The sequence below is a fragment of the Cebus imitator genome, unplaced genomic scaffold (assembly GCF_001604975.1).
Source record: "Cebus imitator isolate Cc_AM_T3 unplaced genomic scaffold, Cebus_imitator-1.0 Scaffold332, whole genome shotgun sequence".
Taxonomy (NCBI): domain Eukaryota; kingdom Metazoa; phylum Chordata; class Mammalia; order Primates; family Cebidae; genus Cebus; species Cebus imitator.
In genome coordinates, this window is record NW_016107647.1 from 1,369,265 (window position 1) to 1,384,161 (window position 14,897).

At 50.4% G+C, this 14,897-nt stretch overlaps 1 protein-coding gene and 1 non-coding gene across 7 annotated transcripts in view; both read right to left on the minus strand.

The window, feature by feature from the left end:
- GRIP2 (glutamate receptor interacting protein 2) overlaps window positions 1-14,897 on the minus strand; it is a 113,097-nt gene that overhangs the window by 29,436 nt on the left and 68,764 nt on the right. For all 6 annotated transcript variants that reach the window (XM_037730133.1, XM_037730134.1, XM_037730132.1 and 3 more), the window contains exons 2-9: window positions 7,787-7,867; window positions 7,373-7,508; window positions 6,335-6,480; window positions 5,555-5,641; window positions 4,946-5,021; window positions 3,597-3,742; window positions 1,996-2,143; window positions 1,716-1,885 (exon numbers count right to left, since the gene is read on the minus strand). In XM_037730133.1, the coding sequence (XP_037586061.1) occupies window positions 1,716-1,885; window positions 1,996-2,143; window positions 3,597-3,742; window positions 4,946-5,021; window positions 5,555-5,641; window positions 6,335-6,480; window positions 7,373-7,508; window positions 7,787-7,867 (990 nt within the window). The remainder of the gene's footprint in view (window positions 1-1,715; window positions 1,886-1,995; window positions 2,144-3,596; window positions 3,743-4,945; window positions 5,022-5,554; window positions 5,642-6,334; window positions 6,481-7,372; window positions 7,509-7,786; window positions 7,868-14,897) is intronic.
- On the minus strand, window positions 12,454-12,556 carry LOC119467796. Its single transcript, XR_005196418.1, has one exon. It is a non-coding gene; the product is annotated as a U6 spliceosomal RNA (small nuclear RNA).

The following is a 14,897-nucleotide window of genomic DNA, read 5'->3' on the forward strand; positions in this document are numbered from 1 at the left end:
TGCTCCAGGGCTCCCTGCGGAGTTGGCCAAGGCTGAAGTGCACCACGGGCTGAGGCTGCTCCTCCTACCCAGGCTGCAACCCTTCCCAGCCTTATCCCCAGTGAATTCTTTGCACTCCTGCTCTAACAAGTTCCCAGGGAGCCCCCCAGGCCCTCTGGGAGACCCTGCTTCCTCCACCTGACCGTCCAAACTGGCCACCATACCACACCTCTTCACAGACTGCCCAGGGCAGCTCTCCTGCTGCAGGCTTTGTGTGGTCTAGTGTGTGCACAGATGGACAGGTGAGGACCCAACTGTCTCGCCCCGTTGACTCTGTCTACTTGAGCCACATCTCCACAGCCCCCCTCCCCAGGGCTTGGCCCACTCTGGAGCCAGTTGCCTGGGTCAAATCCCAGCTCTGTCACTGATCAACTGTGGGACCTAAAGGAGTCACTTGGCCTGTCTGTACCTCAGTGTTATTATCTGTAAAATGAGACCGAGAGAGTGGCCACCTCCTGGGATAATGGGGAGGGTTAGAATGAGTTAGTAATACAACATGCTTAGAGCAGTGCTTGGCACTTAGTAGAAGCTCAGTTAATGAGAGCCAGGTGTTGTAAGCAGATGTGTAGTGTAGCCGTGCAATGTGACCTCAGCTTTCCCTGTAAACTGGGAGGACAGCAGGACTAACCTCAGAGAGGTGTCATGCGGAAGAAATGAGGTGTGCAGGCCGCGGCACCGAACCTGGCACACGGCAGAGGCTTGATAAATGGTACGAGAACGAATGACACTATTCCGAGCCCGAATGTCACCCAGATCAGGCCCCGGACTGTGGCTGAATGGGGATTTTTCAGAAGCTGGCAGAGACCATAGAGATGGACTCTCCCCAAGGACTGTCCCCCAGTCAGATGTGGGGGATTCTGTTCTCTTCCAGAAGATAGGGTGGACAGACTCCTTCTTCACCCTCCAGCTCTGCCGTTAGGGCTGGGATTCATAGGCCTGGACTGTGCCCTGTCCTTTGTCTCCTTCAGCCTCCCCCATGTCTGTGCATTCGAGGTGCTCCCTCCCTTTTACAGATGAGGTGACTAAGACTCAGAGAGGGAAAGGCACTTGTCCAGCTGCTGGGAGCAAAGATGGGATTTGTACTTGAGGCCCAAGGTTTGGGCTGCTGGAGGTGCTTTCCTGCCCTTAGCTGAAAGCGGCTTCTCTGTGGCCACCCTCCACCCTGACCCTGGCCCCAGCTGTGCCCTCTGGACCCCCAGGTCACCCACTTCCTCTGCTCTTGGAAATGCCCAGCACCCAGCTCCCTGCTCATAGCTGGGAGACCCCGACTCTTCACAGGAGAAACTCCAGACCCTCTCTACCCTCCCAGCTGCCTCCTCTGGCTCTGCTGAGGGCCCCTGAGAAGAGCCCAGGATGCAAGCTCTAAGTAGCACATAGCATAGGACTGTTCCCTCCCTCATTCTAGCCCTTATACTCCTATTAATGCAACCAGTATAAAACTAGCTTTGGGGGTATCTATGCCAGCAGACTCAATTCAAACCCCCAAGTTCTCTCTCTGCCCCACCTTCCCACCCTCAGTTGCTGCTCTTGATAGTTTGAATTTCTCTGTGCAAATGAACATTTGTTCTAGTATATTTGAGCCTGCTCCTCCCAGCCTGCCCAGGGCTGGGGTCCCAGGCCTCTCAGGCTTCAATGACTGCCCAGATTTGGGCCCTGAGATCTGCTGAGGGACCTACCTGCCTCTGAGGGCCTCAGTGGCCGCTGACTCTGGGGCACAGGCAGGATCTCCAGCCGCACCTTCTCCGACACGCTGGCCAGGAGCTTGGTGGCCTCGAGTAACGAGCAGTGTTCTGTGCTGGTGCCATCGATGGACAGGATGTGGTCTCCAGCGTGCAGGGCTCCGCTCCTGGCCGGGCAGGGGAGTGAAGCAGGAGGCTGGGCCAGGCCAGACAAAGCTCTGGGCCGCCTCTCCCCTACACACACTTCCACGGCGGCAGCACCCAGGGTGCGCCTCACCTGTCCACTACACTGGCTGGCTTGATGCGGTCAATGGTGATGACCGACTTGTTCCGGTGGGAGGTGGTAGTGAGGGAGATTCCCAGGGCAGACCCTGGCGTCTTGACTATTTCCACCATCAAGGGTCCTGAAGCATTAGCCACCGTGTCTGGGACAATGGAAAAAAAGAAGTTTGAAAAACACATATCAAGCGCTTTCCTCCCCAGCCTCACTCTGCCATCCTGATTTAACCCTTGCTGCCTGGAAGGAACTGTTTCACCCATTGATTAATATAATTTTTTTATTCTTTTTTTTCTTTGTTCTTTTTTCTTCTACCAAATGTTAAATCCATTTGACAGACAAGAAGAGTGAGGTGCAGAGAGGCAAAGGCCTTTTCCAGCTTCACATGGCCACTTAGCAGTGGAGGAGGGGCAGGAGTTCATGTCTGCAGGGCTGTGATCCCAGGGCTCTCCTGGGTGACAGGAATTGGCTTGTGTTTAAAGAGCCTGTGGTATACCAGCACTAAACTGTAGGGTTCACTACAATCCATCCCCATCTCAGAAAATGGCACCTCCGTTAACACACCCAGTGGTTGGACATCAAAACCTTGGCAGCACCCTTCGCTCCTGCCCTCGCCCCCCATGTCCAAATCTCAGCAGATCAGGCCAGCTGGACTGTCATCATATTTCCTGAATCCCATGCCTTCTCCCCTCCTCAGCCACCAGCCTGGTCCAGTCACTTGGCTCTTGCTTGGACAGCTGCTGCCGCTTCCTACGGCCTCTCAGCTTCCACCTCACCCTGCTCTGCCCTCACCTCCTTTCATTCACCTGTGCCAACCACGGCAGCCTCCTCACTGACCAACCATGCCAGCCGAGGTCATGCTTCTGCCTCAGGGCCTTTGCCCTTACCGTTCCACCCTCCTGGAATGCTGTTCCTGGGCATTCCCTCCCTTATTTATTCCCTCACTCCCCCAGTTAGAGAGCAATCCCCAAGCCTTTCCCATCTCTCCATCTCTCTCCCCTGCCTCTTTTCTTTTTTCTTTTTCTTTTTTTTGGAGACAGAGTCTCACTCTGTCACCCAGGCTGGAGTGCAATGGCACAATCTTGACTCACCGAAACCTCCACCTCCTGGGCTCAAGCGCTTCTCCTGCCTGGGACTATAGGCACACACCACCATGCCCAGCTAATTTTTTGTATTTTTAGTAGGGACAGGGTTTCCCCATGTTGGCCAGATGGTCTCGATGTCTTGACCTCATAATCCACTCACCTCAGCCTCCCAACGTGCTGGGATTAGAGGCCTGAGCCACCACGACCAGCTGCCTCTTTTCTTTTTTCCACAGCACTTACTGCCATCTGACATACACCATATCTTATCTATTCTGGATACCGTCCTCTTCCCACCAGAATGCCAGCTCTGTGAGCACAGAGACCTCAACTCTGTTGTTCTAGGCTGGATCCCAGCACATCAAACAATGCCTAGCACATACTATTTATTGCCCAGAAAGACTGTGACTGGCCCAAGGTCATGCAGCCTTTGCCTTGGTGAAGATCCATGGCCACTGCTCCCTCCCCGATCCTCGGCCTCCTCCTGCCCCAACCCGCACACCCAGGCCCCCAACTCACCAGGGGTGGCCACATCATACTCCACCTGGAAAAGTGCCTCGTGGCTGCACTGCCGCAGGGTGGCCAGGGCGGTGGCATGGCTGGCCCCGTGCAGTGGGATCCCATCGACGCTGAGTAGCCTGTCGCCCACCTTCAGGGAGCCCTCCCTGCAGGGAAAGGCTGGTCATCAGCCTGGCCCAGCAGCAGTACTGGGCACAGCCTGTCTGGGAAGGTGCTGGGAAGGGGGGCGTGGAAGACAAAGGAATCAGGGAGTGGATGGAGGAGGAAGGGGAGAGGGGGACAGGTGAAGGGGCTCATGAATGAGTGAAAGAATGAGCCACTTCAGGAGTAGGGAGCTGCATGAAGCAAGCGGGGATGAAGACAGGAGGGACAGTTCTGCCGTCTGCCACTCCGGGTGCATAGTAATTCACAGACTCAGCGCAGAACCCTGAAATGTCTGAGCTGGGGGTGCCCTTCGACCGCTCCACCAACTCCTGCCCCTGGGACAAAAGAGAGCAGCAGGGCCCAGGGAAGGTGCAAGCTGTGCCCAGGCCACACAGCATTGGGGCGGGGGTGGGGTGGTGGTCTGAGGCATCCTGGTCCCTTCCCATTGCTCCACCCTCATCCTGGCTTCTCAGCAGTGATTCTGGCCTGATGACATCGGTGGGTGCCTGGGAAAGAACTCAGCAGGGGCCAGGGGAGGGGCCCTAGCAGGGTTCACCCCGGTTTGGGTCACATCCCCAGCCTGGAACGCCTCTCCCAACAGGTGGCCAAAGCTATTCTGGGGGGTTCTATGAATAGCTCATCACAGGGCCCTGTCCCAAGGACAGATTTAGATTTCCGACAAGGCCATTCCAGGCTTCTCTTAAAATGACCAGGAATCTCCCACTGGGGAGGTCAGAGGATCAGGGGCTGGGAACTGGACATGTTCTTTCCCCACATTCTCTCCTCCTGGCCCTTCTGCGCTGGGGCCTAGACAGGGCTGAGCTGGGCGGATCAGCCAGGACCCAGGAGACTGAGTCACACACAGCCACAGCAGCGGCCGATCAGCGTGCCCCCAAATCTCTCACAGCAACTCTTAGGGACCATTCCACAGAAGGGAAAACTAAGGAGCAGGAAAGGGAAGAATGATACCAAGGCTGCCCCTCCCCAACCACCCCAACCCCCAAGACAGTAGGATGTTGGGGTAGCAAGAGCTCGAGCTTCACCAGCACCCCAGCTCCACCAACAACTCCCTGAATGACGCTGGGCAGGAAGTATCCTCTCAGGACCCCAGTCTCTCATCTGGGGAAGGGGCACCTGCTCCACCTTCTTCGCAGGGTAGCTGGGGCAGGTCAGTGCAGTGTGTGGATTGCTTGTGCCTCGCTCACCTGTCGGCAGGGCCACCGGGCCGCACGTAGGTCAGGACAAGTGGGCGGGACTTGTGCCCATCTTCATGGGCACCTCCTGGACAGGATTTGACAAGAGGCAGGAATCATCCACCCACCCCTTCCCTGACATCCAGAGATCCCCACACAGGCCCCGAGCAGGTTCCTTCAATAAAACCTGTTTGAGGACCTTGTCCTTGCTATTCATGGACCCTCTTATGAGACACCAACAATAAATCCCCCCACCAAGAGATGGTGCAAGCGGTGGGTAGCATGACCAAAGTCCTCTCTCTGTTAAATGGTTTGCTTCCCTTCCTGTGACCTCATCTTATTTCCCCTTTTCCCTGATCTCTAGGACGCTCCAAACTTTATTCTTGATCGCTGTCGCAGCTTTCACCATCATTTTCCCATACAACTTTCTCCTCTCACTCTCCCCAACTAAGCAGACTGCACTGCTTGGTAAATTTTCCCATTTAATACTTACCTTGATGGTCCTGTGTTCCTTAAAGTCAGAGCTGAGATATAATGACATTCAAAGCAAAACAGTGCACACATGGAATTAACATTAGCCTCTCTTGCTGCCCCAACACCAAGGGTAATTCTTTCACTGACCTCTAAGGACAAAGCCAAAGCTATTGCCCTCCTTGTAGAGGGAGACATCCACTGTCTTTGAAATGATCCTCGGGTTATTCTCAGGAGCTGGGGAGAAATGGAGGACTCCTTTGAGTCCCTCAGTCGCATCTCCAGGCTAGCAGACGTGCCCAAAGCTCATTCCAGGAGAGCTGGGTGATCAGTCACAGAGATTACAGGGAGGGTGAACCCTTGCCCATTTTACAGGTAGAACAAGTGAGGCTTAGAGGGATCCTTTTCCCTAATCCCACTTAGTCTACCACTGAGACAGAGGAAAGGGCCTGCCCACGCTCACAGAGATGACAGCAGAACTCAGGCTTGAGTCCACGGCTGGTAGGCTCAGGCCAGGGTTGAATTCCAGATAGTTACTCCAACTTCACCACTTTAGACCAACTTTGAAAATCCTGAGCTAGGTGAAACCCCATGTCACCATTACTTACTGCAGGGCAGTGGAGCTCGGGTGTCATAGGTCAGGGAACAGCTTACTCAGCTAATGTTTCCAAAACCTTCCCCGCTAAAGGAAAAGCATCTGGAAGCTAAATATGTAAAATGACAATGGCCATAGAGTCCCACCACCTCCTGGTGACAGCGTACTGCGTTGTAGGCAAAGTCTCCAGACGAGGTATGGATGCTCGTGGCCAGTCTCCAGGTTCTACCCACTCCGTCTGGCACTATCCCCACCACCCAGGCCCTGGCGGGGAGGCAGCCATGTCCACCCGCGACCGAGGCAGTGGAGAAAGTTCCCCGTCCAAGGGCACCCACCGGGCGGGGGCAGCTCATACTCCACCTCCAGCACCACGCGCTCGCCCACATTCTTGAGCAGGGTGATGATCTCATCGTGGCGGAGCCTGGTCAGGTGGATCCCGTTCACAGACCGAATGTAGTCACCAACATTCAGCAGATCACTCCTGGAGCAGGAAGGCCAGGGCACACATGGTGACAGGCGCTGGCCGGTGCAGTCCTAGCATTCACACCCACCCTCCTGTGGAATCCTCATTTCTCAAGTGGGAAGCTGAGGCTCAGAGAGGTCAGACACTTGTCCAGGGTCACACAGCGAATCAGAGAGGGCGGAGCCTGATACCCAAGACCCAGGCTTTCCCCCTACACTGGTCTGTCTGCTTTTCCTTGTGTGTGGGGGGGGTGTCTCAGACGAGCCTGCTGAGTGGCCAGATCATCGCATCCTTTGCCGTTCCCTAACGCTCCTCTGGCTTCTCACCACCAACCTTCCTCCTGTGCAATTAGACATTTATCTGCACCTGCCTTGTGCAAGGCCCAGGGAGGCAGTGACTGAGAGACTAACTCCCAGGCCTCACCTTCCAAAGGAGCCACAGGGGTAAATGATAGGGGAATCAGGGCAATGCATGCAGAAATGTGCTTGTGGGGCTGCAGAAACAGAGCAGCGCAGCTGCCTTGGCCTGGGGTCAGGGAGGGCTTTCTGGAGGCAGTGACCTCTGTGTTGAGTGTGGAGGGGTAAAGAGGAGTCCAACAGGAGGATGCTGTGGGGAACAGGCTTTCGGACATAGGGGACTGCATATGCAAAGGCCTGGAGGGCAGGTATGGCCTGGTGACTGCGGGGTGCTAGGGCCAAATCCCTGGTAGAAAAGAAAAGAGAAGAAGCCAGGGCCTAGAATTACAGCCTCCATTGGAGGCTTTCCCTCTGCAGACACCATGCTGATGGTGCTCCTGAACACAGCTGCCTGACTGCTTTGCCTAAGGCCTTAAGTACCTTTTCCACTGGCCCTGGGCTCCCACCCGTGCCTCTGCACCACCTCCTGCCACCGTGCCAAGCCCACTTCTCACCTGGCCGCAAGTCCCCCAGGTCTCAGGTTGGAGACCCTGGGCTTTCCATCCTTGTCGGTGCCACCTGAGATAGTAAGGCCCAGCGTGCTGCCTTCTTTCTTGATCAGCTCCACCACGGTGATCCCTCGGAACTCCTCTGCCGACAGATGGGGGTGGGGGCTTGAGCAGGCAGCTAGGGCCGCCCCAGGCCCCCAGCTCCAAGACAAGTGACGAGAGCACCTGGTTAGCAGGGCACTCTGCTGCATTGCCCTGGGTGGTGATCACCTCCTTCTTACAGAGGAGAATCAGAGAGCTTAAGTGAATGGTCTAAGGTCATAGAGCGAGTTAGCGGCAGAGCTGTTGCCATCTGACCCCCACCCAAGTCTCTCTGTGCCTGCGGGGCAGAAAAAGAGGGAATGAGCGAGGCCTCATTACCTGGAATGCTCTGTCTGCGGCACGCCAGGGAAACATCGGCCCCTCCTGCGTCCTTGCCTCCTTTGGAGTAGGGCCCATCGTCTGCAGGGGAGAAAGAGGGAAAGGCCCTGAGTTCCACTTTCATTTCCATGCCTGCAGACCTCCTCTGCTTTGGCAATTTTCTACTCTGTGGACGTGGCCTGTAAGATGGGTTTCCTCCTGCCAGCAGCTCCACCTGATTCTCTGCTGGAGAACCCTCACAGCTGCTCCTCCCAAAGAAAGCTTAGCCCCTGCTCTTGGGGCTGAATGACATTCTTTGAGCATTACACTACATATTGGGAGCTTCGCAGCCATTCTGTGGTTCATTGTCTCAGCAACCCCATGAATGGTGTTACCATGGGTCAGATTATTCCACTGTACAGATAAGAAAGCTGAGGCTCAGGGAGGCCAACTCGTGCCCATTGTCACACAGCTGGGGGGTTGTGCAATCTGCATTAGAACCCTGTTCTGCTGACTCTACTACACTGGGCTGTGCTTGCATACCTGCCGGGATGGGGAGCTCTCTCACACGCAGGCACCAAAGCTCATGTGAGACAGCTCTGACCAAAAGGAAACTCAATCTTGGGTGGACCTGATTAATGCTTCCTCATGAGGACTGCACGTTACAGTTTATGAATCATATTCTCAGGTGTTCTAGCAGCCTGGGATAAGTCTGTCCTTCACTCTAATTCGAGAAAGTACCCCCTTGTATTTCTTCAAATATTGTTTTCCATCAGCTGTCTCTTTTTTGAAAAGCTTCACAGATGTACTTCAGGACTTTCCATTTTATTCTCCATAACCCATATCCACCCTTTCCTCATATTTTCCATGTCTTCTTTATCTCTCTAAGATACGTCTAATCTGCAATGAAATCTTTTTGCTTCTTTTAGGTTAGTAGAAAATCTTTCATACATTTCAAACATAAAGAAGGTGGAACAGTATGATACAGAGATTCTCCAAATATGGTCCCCAGGCCCACATCACCTGGGAACTTGTCGGAAATGTAAATTCTTGGCTGGGTGTAGCGGCTTACACCTGTAATCTCAACACTTTGAGAGGCCGAGGCAGGCGGATCACTTGAACCCAGGAGTTCAAGACCAGCCTTGGCAACATAGTGAAACCCCATCTCTACAAAAAATGCAAAAATTGGCAAGGCATGGTGGTATGTGCCTATAGTCCCAGCTACTTGGGAGGCTGAGGTAGGGGGTCACTTGAGTATGGAAGGTTGAGACTACAGTGAGCTGTGATCGTGCCACTGCAGTCCAGTGACAGGGACTCCCTCTGTCTCAAAAAAAAAAAGAGAGAGACAGCGAGAGAAGAGAGAGGGAGGGGAAGGGAAGAAGGGAAGCGAAGGGAGGGGAGGGGAGGGAAGGGAGGGGAGGAGAAGGGAAGGGAAGTGAAGAGGGAGGGGAGGGAAGGGAAGGGGAGGGAGGGGAAGGGAAGGGAAGTGAAGAGGGAGGGGAGGGGAGGAGAGGAAAATTCTTGGCCCCAAATAGGACCTAAAAAGGCAAACACTCTGGGGTGAGATCCAGGAATATTAGTATATTAGTCAAATTTTTCTCCACTTTTTAACATTTAAACCGGGCATGGTGGTTCACACCTGTAACCCCAGCACTTTGGGAGGCTGAGCCAGGAGGATCACCTGAGGTCAGAAGTTCAAGACCAACCTGGCCAACATGGCAAAACCCCATATCTACTGAAAATACAAAAATTAGCGGGGTGTGGTGGTGGGTGCCTGTCGTCCCAGCTACTCGGGAGGCTGAGGCAGGAGCACCACTTGAACTCAGGAGGTAGAGGCTGCAGTGAGCCAAGACCACACCACTGCACTCCAGTCTGGGTGACAGAGCGAGACTCCATCTCAAAAAATAAAACATAATAAATAATAAAAAATAAATAACGTTAAATACAGTAAAATTTCCTCTTTGCAATTAGCACGTCAATGAGCTTTGGAAAGTGTCTCCTGACCATCACCACAACCAAATTTGAGGACATTTCTGTTGGCCCCAAAATTCTCCCTTGATATGCCATTGTAGTCAGTCCCTGCCCCACCCTCTGTCCCCCCACAAGCACTTATCTGTATTCAGTCTCTATCATTTTGTCTTCTCCAGAATGTCATGTGAGTGGAATCACTCAGTATGTAGGCTTTTGAGTCTAGTTTCTCACATTTAGCATAATCATTTAAGATTCAGCCGTAGTGTTGTATATATCAGTAGTTTGCATCTTTTTATCGATGACTTGGGTTGCATCGAATGGAGGTACCAGTTTGTTTAGCTATTGACCTGTTGAAAGGCATTCTTGTTGTTCCCAGTTTTGAACCATTTTGAGTAAAGCCATAATAAACATTTGCATATAGGTTTTTGTTTGAACATAAGTTTCTGTTTCATCCAGGAATGGCATTGCTGAGTGGTATGGCAAGAATATGGTTAACTTTATAAGAAACTGACAAACTATTTCAAAGTGGCTGTGCCATTTTGCACCCCACCAACAATGTAAAAGAGTTTCAGTCGCTCTGCATCCTCATCAGCACTTGGTAATATCAGTTAGGGTTTAAACAAAAAACTGTAGGCTGGGCACATTGGCTCATACCTATAACCCCAACACTTTGGGAGGCCAGGTTGGGAGGTTCTATTGAGCCCAGGAGTTTAAGACCAGCCTGGGCAACACAGCAAAATCCTGTCTTCCAATTAAAAAAAAATTAGTCATGCCAAAAGATGTGCAGAGGTATCTTATTGTGGTTTTAATTTGCATTTGTCTAATGACTAATGAGGTTGGGTACTTTTTTTTTAACTTGCCATTCACCTAGATCTTCTTCGGGGAAGTGCCAAAGCTTTTGGCCATTTTTAAGTTGGGTTGTTTGTTTCCTTGTTATTGAGCTTTCATATATTCCAGATACAAATCCTTGTCAGATGTAATAATGTGTGCTTTGAAAAGCCTTCTAGGTGAATATGTGTCACACTAAAGTTTGAAAAACACTTGTGTCATGAATTGGATTTACTAACAGGTAGTTTTAACAATTATTAACACTTTGCCATCTTTAGTCCATTTATTTTTATCTATGCTGAAATATTTTAAAACAAATCCTAGACATAATGCAATTTCACCTTTAAATATTTCAATATGCATTTATAAATAGGAACATATCTCCTATATAACAAAAGTACTATATCACACCTTACAAAGTAATATCATAATTATTAGTCTAATATCCATTCCAAATTTTAATTCCAGCAAGTATATTTATGCCTCTTGAAAGCTTTGTTCGATTATTTTGCTTATCTCTTTGTTCTGTTTTTATATTTTGTTCTTTCTTTTTCTGTTGCTCCTTATGTTTCTAATAATTTTAAATCTTTTGAACATTCATCTATTATTCTATTTTTCCATTTCTCAAACTCTTGGGAGGTATTTCTTCTGCCTGGGTGTCTGATGACTCTCCCTTACAGTAGACTGTTCTCTCATGTGGTTGATAATTGTTGGATTGTGAGCTCATCTTTAATGGGGCTTCGACTGTGGGAATTCTATTCAGCCTGGTTGTAGGGCTCCAGGGTCCAGAGAGAATTTTCCATCCCTTCCCCTGGGTACTTGCCAAAGTATCATTCCCCTGATGCCAATGATTATGGGTATTTACAAAACTCATTAGAATTTACAATATCCCCATGGCATTGTAAATACCAATCTTGACTCAAAGATTCCAGAATCATGGGAGTATTAAAAATTCTAACGTTCACCAGAAACAAGGGGAAGACCTTGGATCACAAATCCTCAAAATAGATCACTGGAGGCTGAGTTGAGACAAATAAGCTTTTGTTTTATCCCCTTGATAGATGGGTGAATATTTTCCAAGTCTCCTCTTTCACTGAGGGTAGAGGTCTTCAAAGATCCTGGCTTTATGCTGGGGTCTCAATCCCAACTAGGGAAGGTACAAGGTATCCTTTCCTGTAGCTCTGAGCCATTAAAACCCAAGCCCTCGGCTACCAGAAACACAGGCATCCTCCCCACCCCTCATTCTGGCTGCTACACCAGTAGAGAAGCCCCAGCAGCACCTGTACTCACCCTGCTAGTTTCCACTTCTCTTCATTTTCTCAGTGGAAATGCATTGAATTTATAGGCCCATTTGTGGAGAACTGATGTCTTTTTCTTTGGAAGACAGTATTGAATCTTCCAGTCAATGATCACAGTCTATTCCTCCATTCATTTTGTCTTTAATTTCTCCCAAGAACAGTGTACTTGTATGAGAAAAAGTTTTATACCTCTTTTCATTAAATGTATTCCTAGGCATTTAAAGTATATTAAAGCTAGAGAAATGGTATTGTTTTTTAAATTTCATTTTCTATTTGTTCCTGGTGTATAAATAAGACAGTTGGTTTTATATTCTGAACTTTAAAAAAATTATTTTTAATTCTTGTGGGTATGTAGTAGGTGTATATATTTACGGAGTACACTAGATATTTGATACAGGTATGCACTGCATAATAATCACATAAAGATAAATGGGGTGTCCATCACCTCACACATTTATCCTTTGTGTTACAAGCAATTCAATTAAACCCTTTTAGTTATTTTTAAATGTACAATTACATTATAATTGACTATAGTCATCTTAGTGTGCTATCAAATACTAGGTCTTATTCATTCTTTCTATTTTTTTTTGTAAAAATATGGAATGCTTCACAAATTTGTATGTCATTCTTGCACAGAGATTATGCTAATCTTCTCTGTATCATTCCAATTTTAGTGTCTATGCTGCCAAAGCAAGCAGATATGCTAAACTTTTAAATTCACGTATTAATTCTAAGTTTATCCATAGATTATTTTGGATTTTCTATACACGTAATCATATCATCTGTGAAAATGACAGTTTTATTTCTTACTTTCTAAACTTTATGCCTTTCATTTCTCTTATTTGCCTTATTGGACTGGCCAGAGTTCTCTTACAGAGTTGATGGGGTGATTACACAGACCATCCTTATCTCCTTGACTGTCTCACGCACTTCATTTCTGATGCCTGAGGTTTTCCTTACTTTCCTCTGAATGCACCTGAGTATTTCAAAGAAGTTTGAAGCCTGAAGGTTGTCTGGTCACCTGCTGGGCCCCAGCCTCCCTGCAGCATCCCTCATTTTGCACACGCCTCATTTTGCATTTTGCGGTGCTCAGCCTGAGTTAAGGGCGGGGCTCAGCCTGATGGGCATGTTCTGGTGTCTCCTCTATGTGCTGACAGAAAGGGGAAGGAAACTGATCCTGCAGCAGCCATGCCCTGTGCACACCACCACACGATCTCATTCCACTTCATTCACTTCTTACAGCGACCTTGGGAGGAGGTAGGTGCTGTGATCACACCCATTTGACAGATGGGGAAACAGGCTCAGAAAAGGGAGGTCTTTGGCCAAAGCAGCTTCTACCAAGAGCTGGGACCAGATCCCAGGCCTCTTTCCATATTCTACCCTGTGCTCGAGGCCCCATCGACCAGGTCATTTTTTTCACATTCCTCATCTAAGTCTCCTTTCTCAGTACTGGGCTGACATGGGCAAGAGCAAGTGCCAAAGTGAGAAGGGACATACCACCAAGCTGGTGGGCTCCCTGTGCTGCCTCAGGGCTCAGCCCTCTGGGGCACCTTCTGCTCCTTCCTCAGGCCTTGCCTGAGCCTGCACATGCTCCCCACACCCTGCCCGGCCCTTAAAGAAGGGCTCTCCTGCCACCCCCACTTCTGTGGCCCCAGTTTAGCCCAATGTTAGCAGAAGAGGCTCCGAGGTCAGACAGGCCTGAGTAGAGATCAAGGCTCTGCCATTCACCAGCTGTGGGAACTTTGCTCTCCTCCCCCACCCCACAGCCATGGAAAGTGAGACCTGACCCAGCGGCCCACATGCCCTCCTATCCTCAATGGCAGCAGGAGAAAGGAGGGGGAGAAGGTTCAGTCCCTGCAGGTGGCAGAGGCCACTTCCCCCACCCCACTCCAGTCAGGTGTTTTTCATGAGGGGAGGGTCTGATTAGGGTTCAGCCAGGCCTGGGTCAGTCAGGATATGAGTGGCCTGAGTCAAGGTCAGGACTCAGCCTGGGTCAGGGTCGGGGCTCAGCCAGAACCGGGAACAGGACTCAGTCTATGGGAGATTTCTCAGCCTGAGCACTATAGGTATTTTTTGCCAGGTAATTCCTTGCAGTGGGGGCTTCTCATCTGCATTACAGAAAGCTGAACAGCATCCCTGGCCTCTAACCATCAGATGCCAGGAGCATCTGTGACAACCAAAAATGATTCCAAAGATTGCCAAATGTGCCCTAGGGGAACCATCTCGCCCCCAATTGAGAACCATTGCTCTACAGTAAGGAGTGGACTCAACCAGGGTCAGGGGTGGGACTCAACCTGAGTTAGGGGAGGAGCTCAACTTTGGTCTGGGCCAAGGTTCAGGCTGAGTTGAGGGCGGGGCTCAGCCTGATTTAACGGAGGGGTTCAGCCTGAGTTAAGGGAGGGGCTCAGGCAGAGTCACAGGTGAGGGGCTCAGCCTGGGTCCGGGTACGATCCTGCTGAGTTGAGGGTGGGTCTCAGCCTGAGTCAGTGTTGCCACTCAACTTGGGCCTATGGTTGCTTGAGAGCGTTTCCACCCGAAGCTGTAACCACTGAGAAAGGTCCCAGTCGCCAACTACCCTGCTCCACCAAACCAGGGCTGGGCTCCCTTTGCTTGCCAGCAGCTGACAAATAACAAATCAAATAGCAGTTTAGCCAGGAATCATTTCCAGGGTCCCTGGGGTTGGGTCCTCAGCAGCTCCACTCATCCCCCTCCCACCTCCAGTTCACATCAGCCTCCAAGGATTCAGGCAACACCCCATTAAGTATAATGCCTCCCATTACACTTTCCTAATACGCACTTCATTTAGATTCAACAAGATGTTTCTGAGCTAATAAAATTAAAAAGACTGGGTTCTATCAACTGTGTGACAGTGAACGTCTCTGGTATTTCATGAGGGCAATTCTGGAATTAAAATGACTTATCCTGTGCAGATTAGATTCTGTCCCTGAAAAATGCCTCGCTTTCTCCAGCTGTCTTGGGAAGACCAGAGATACGCTTGCTAGCTCCAGGTTTATGAATCCTAAGAGGAAAGTGGG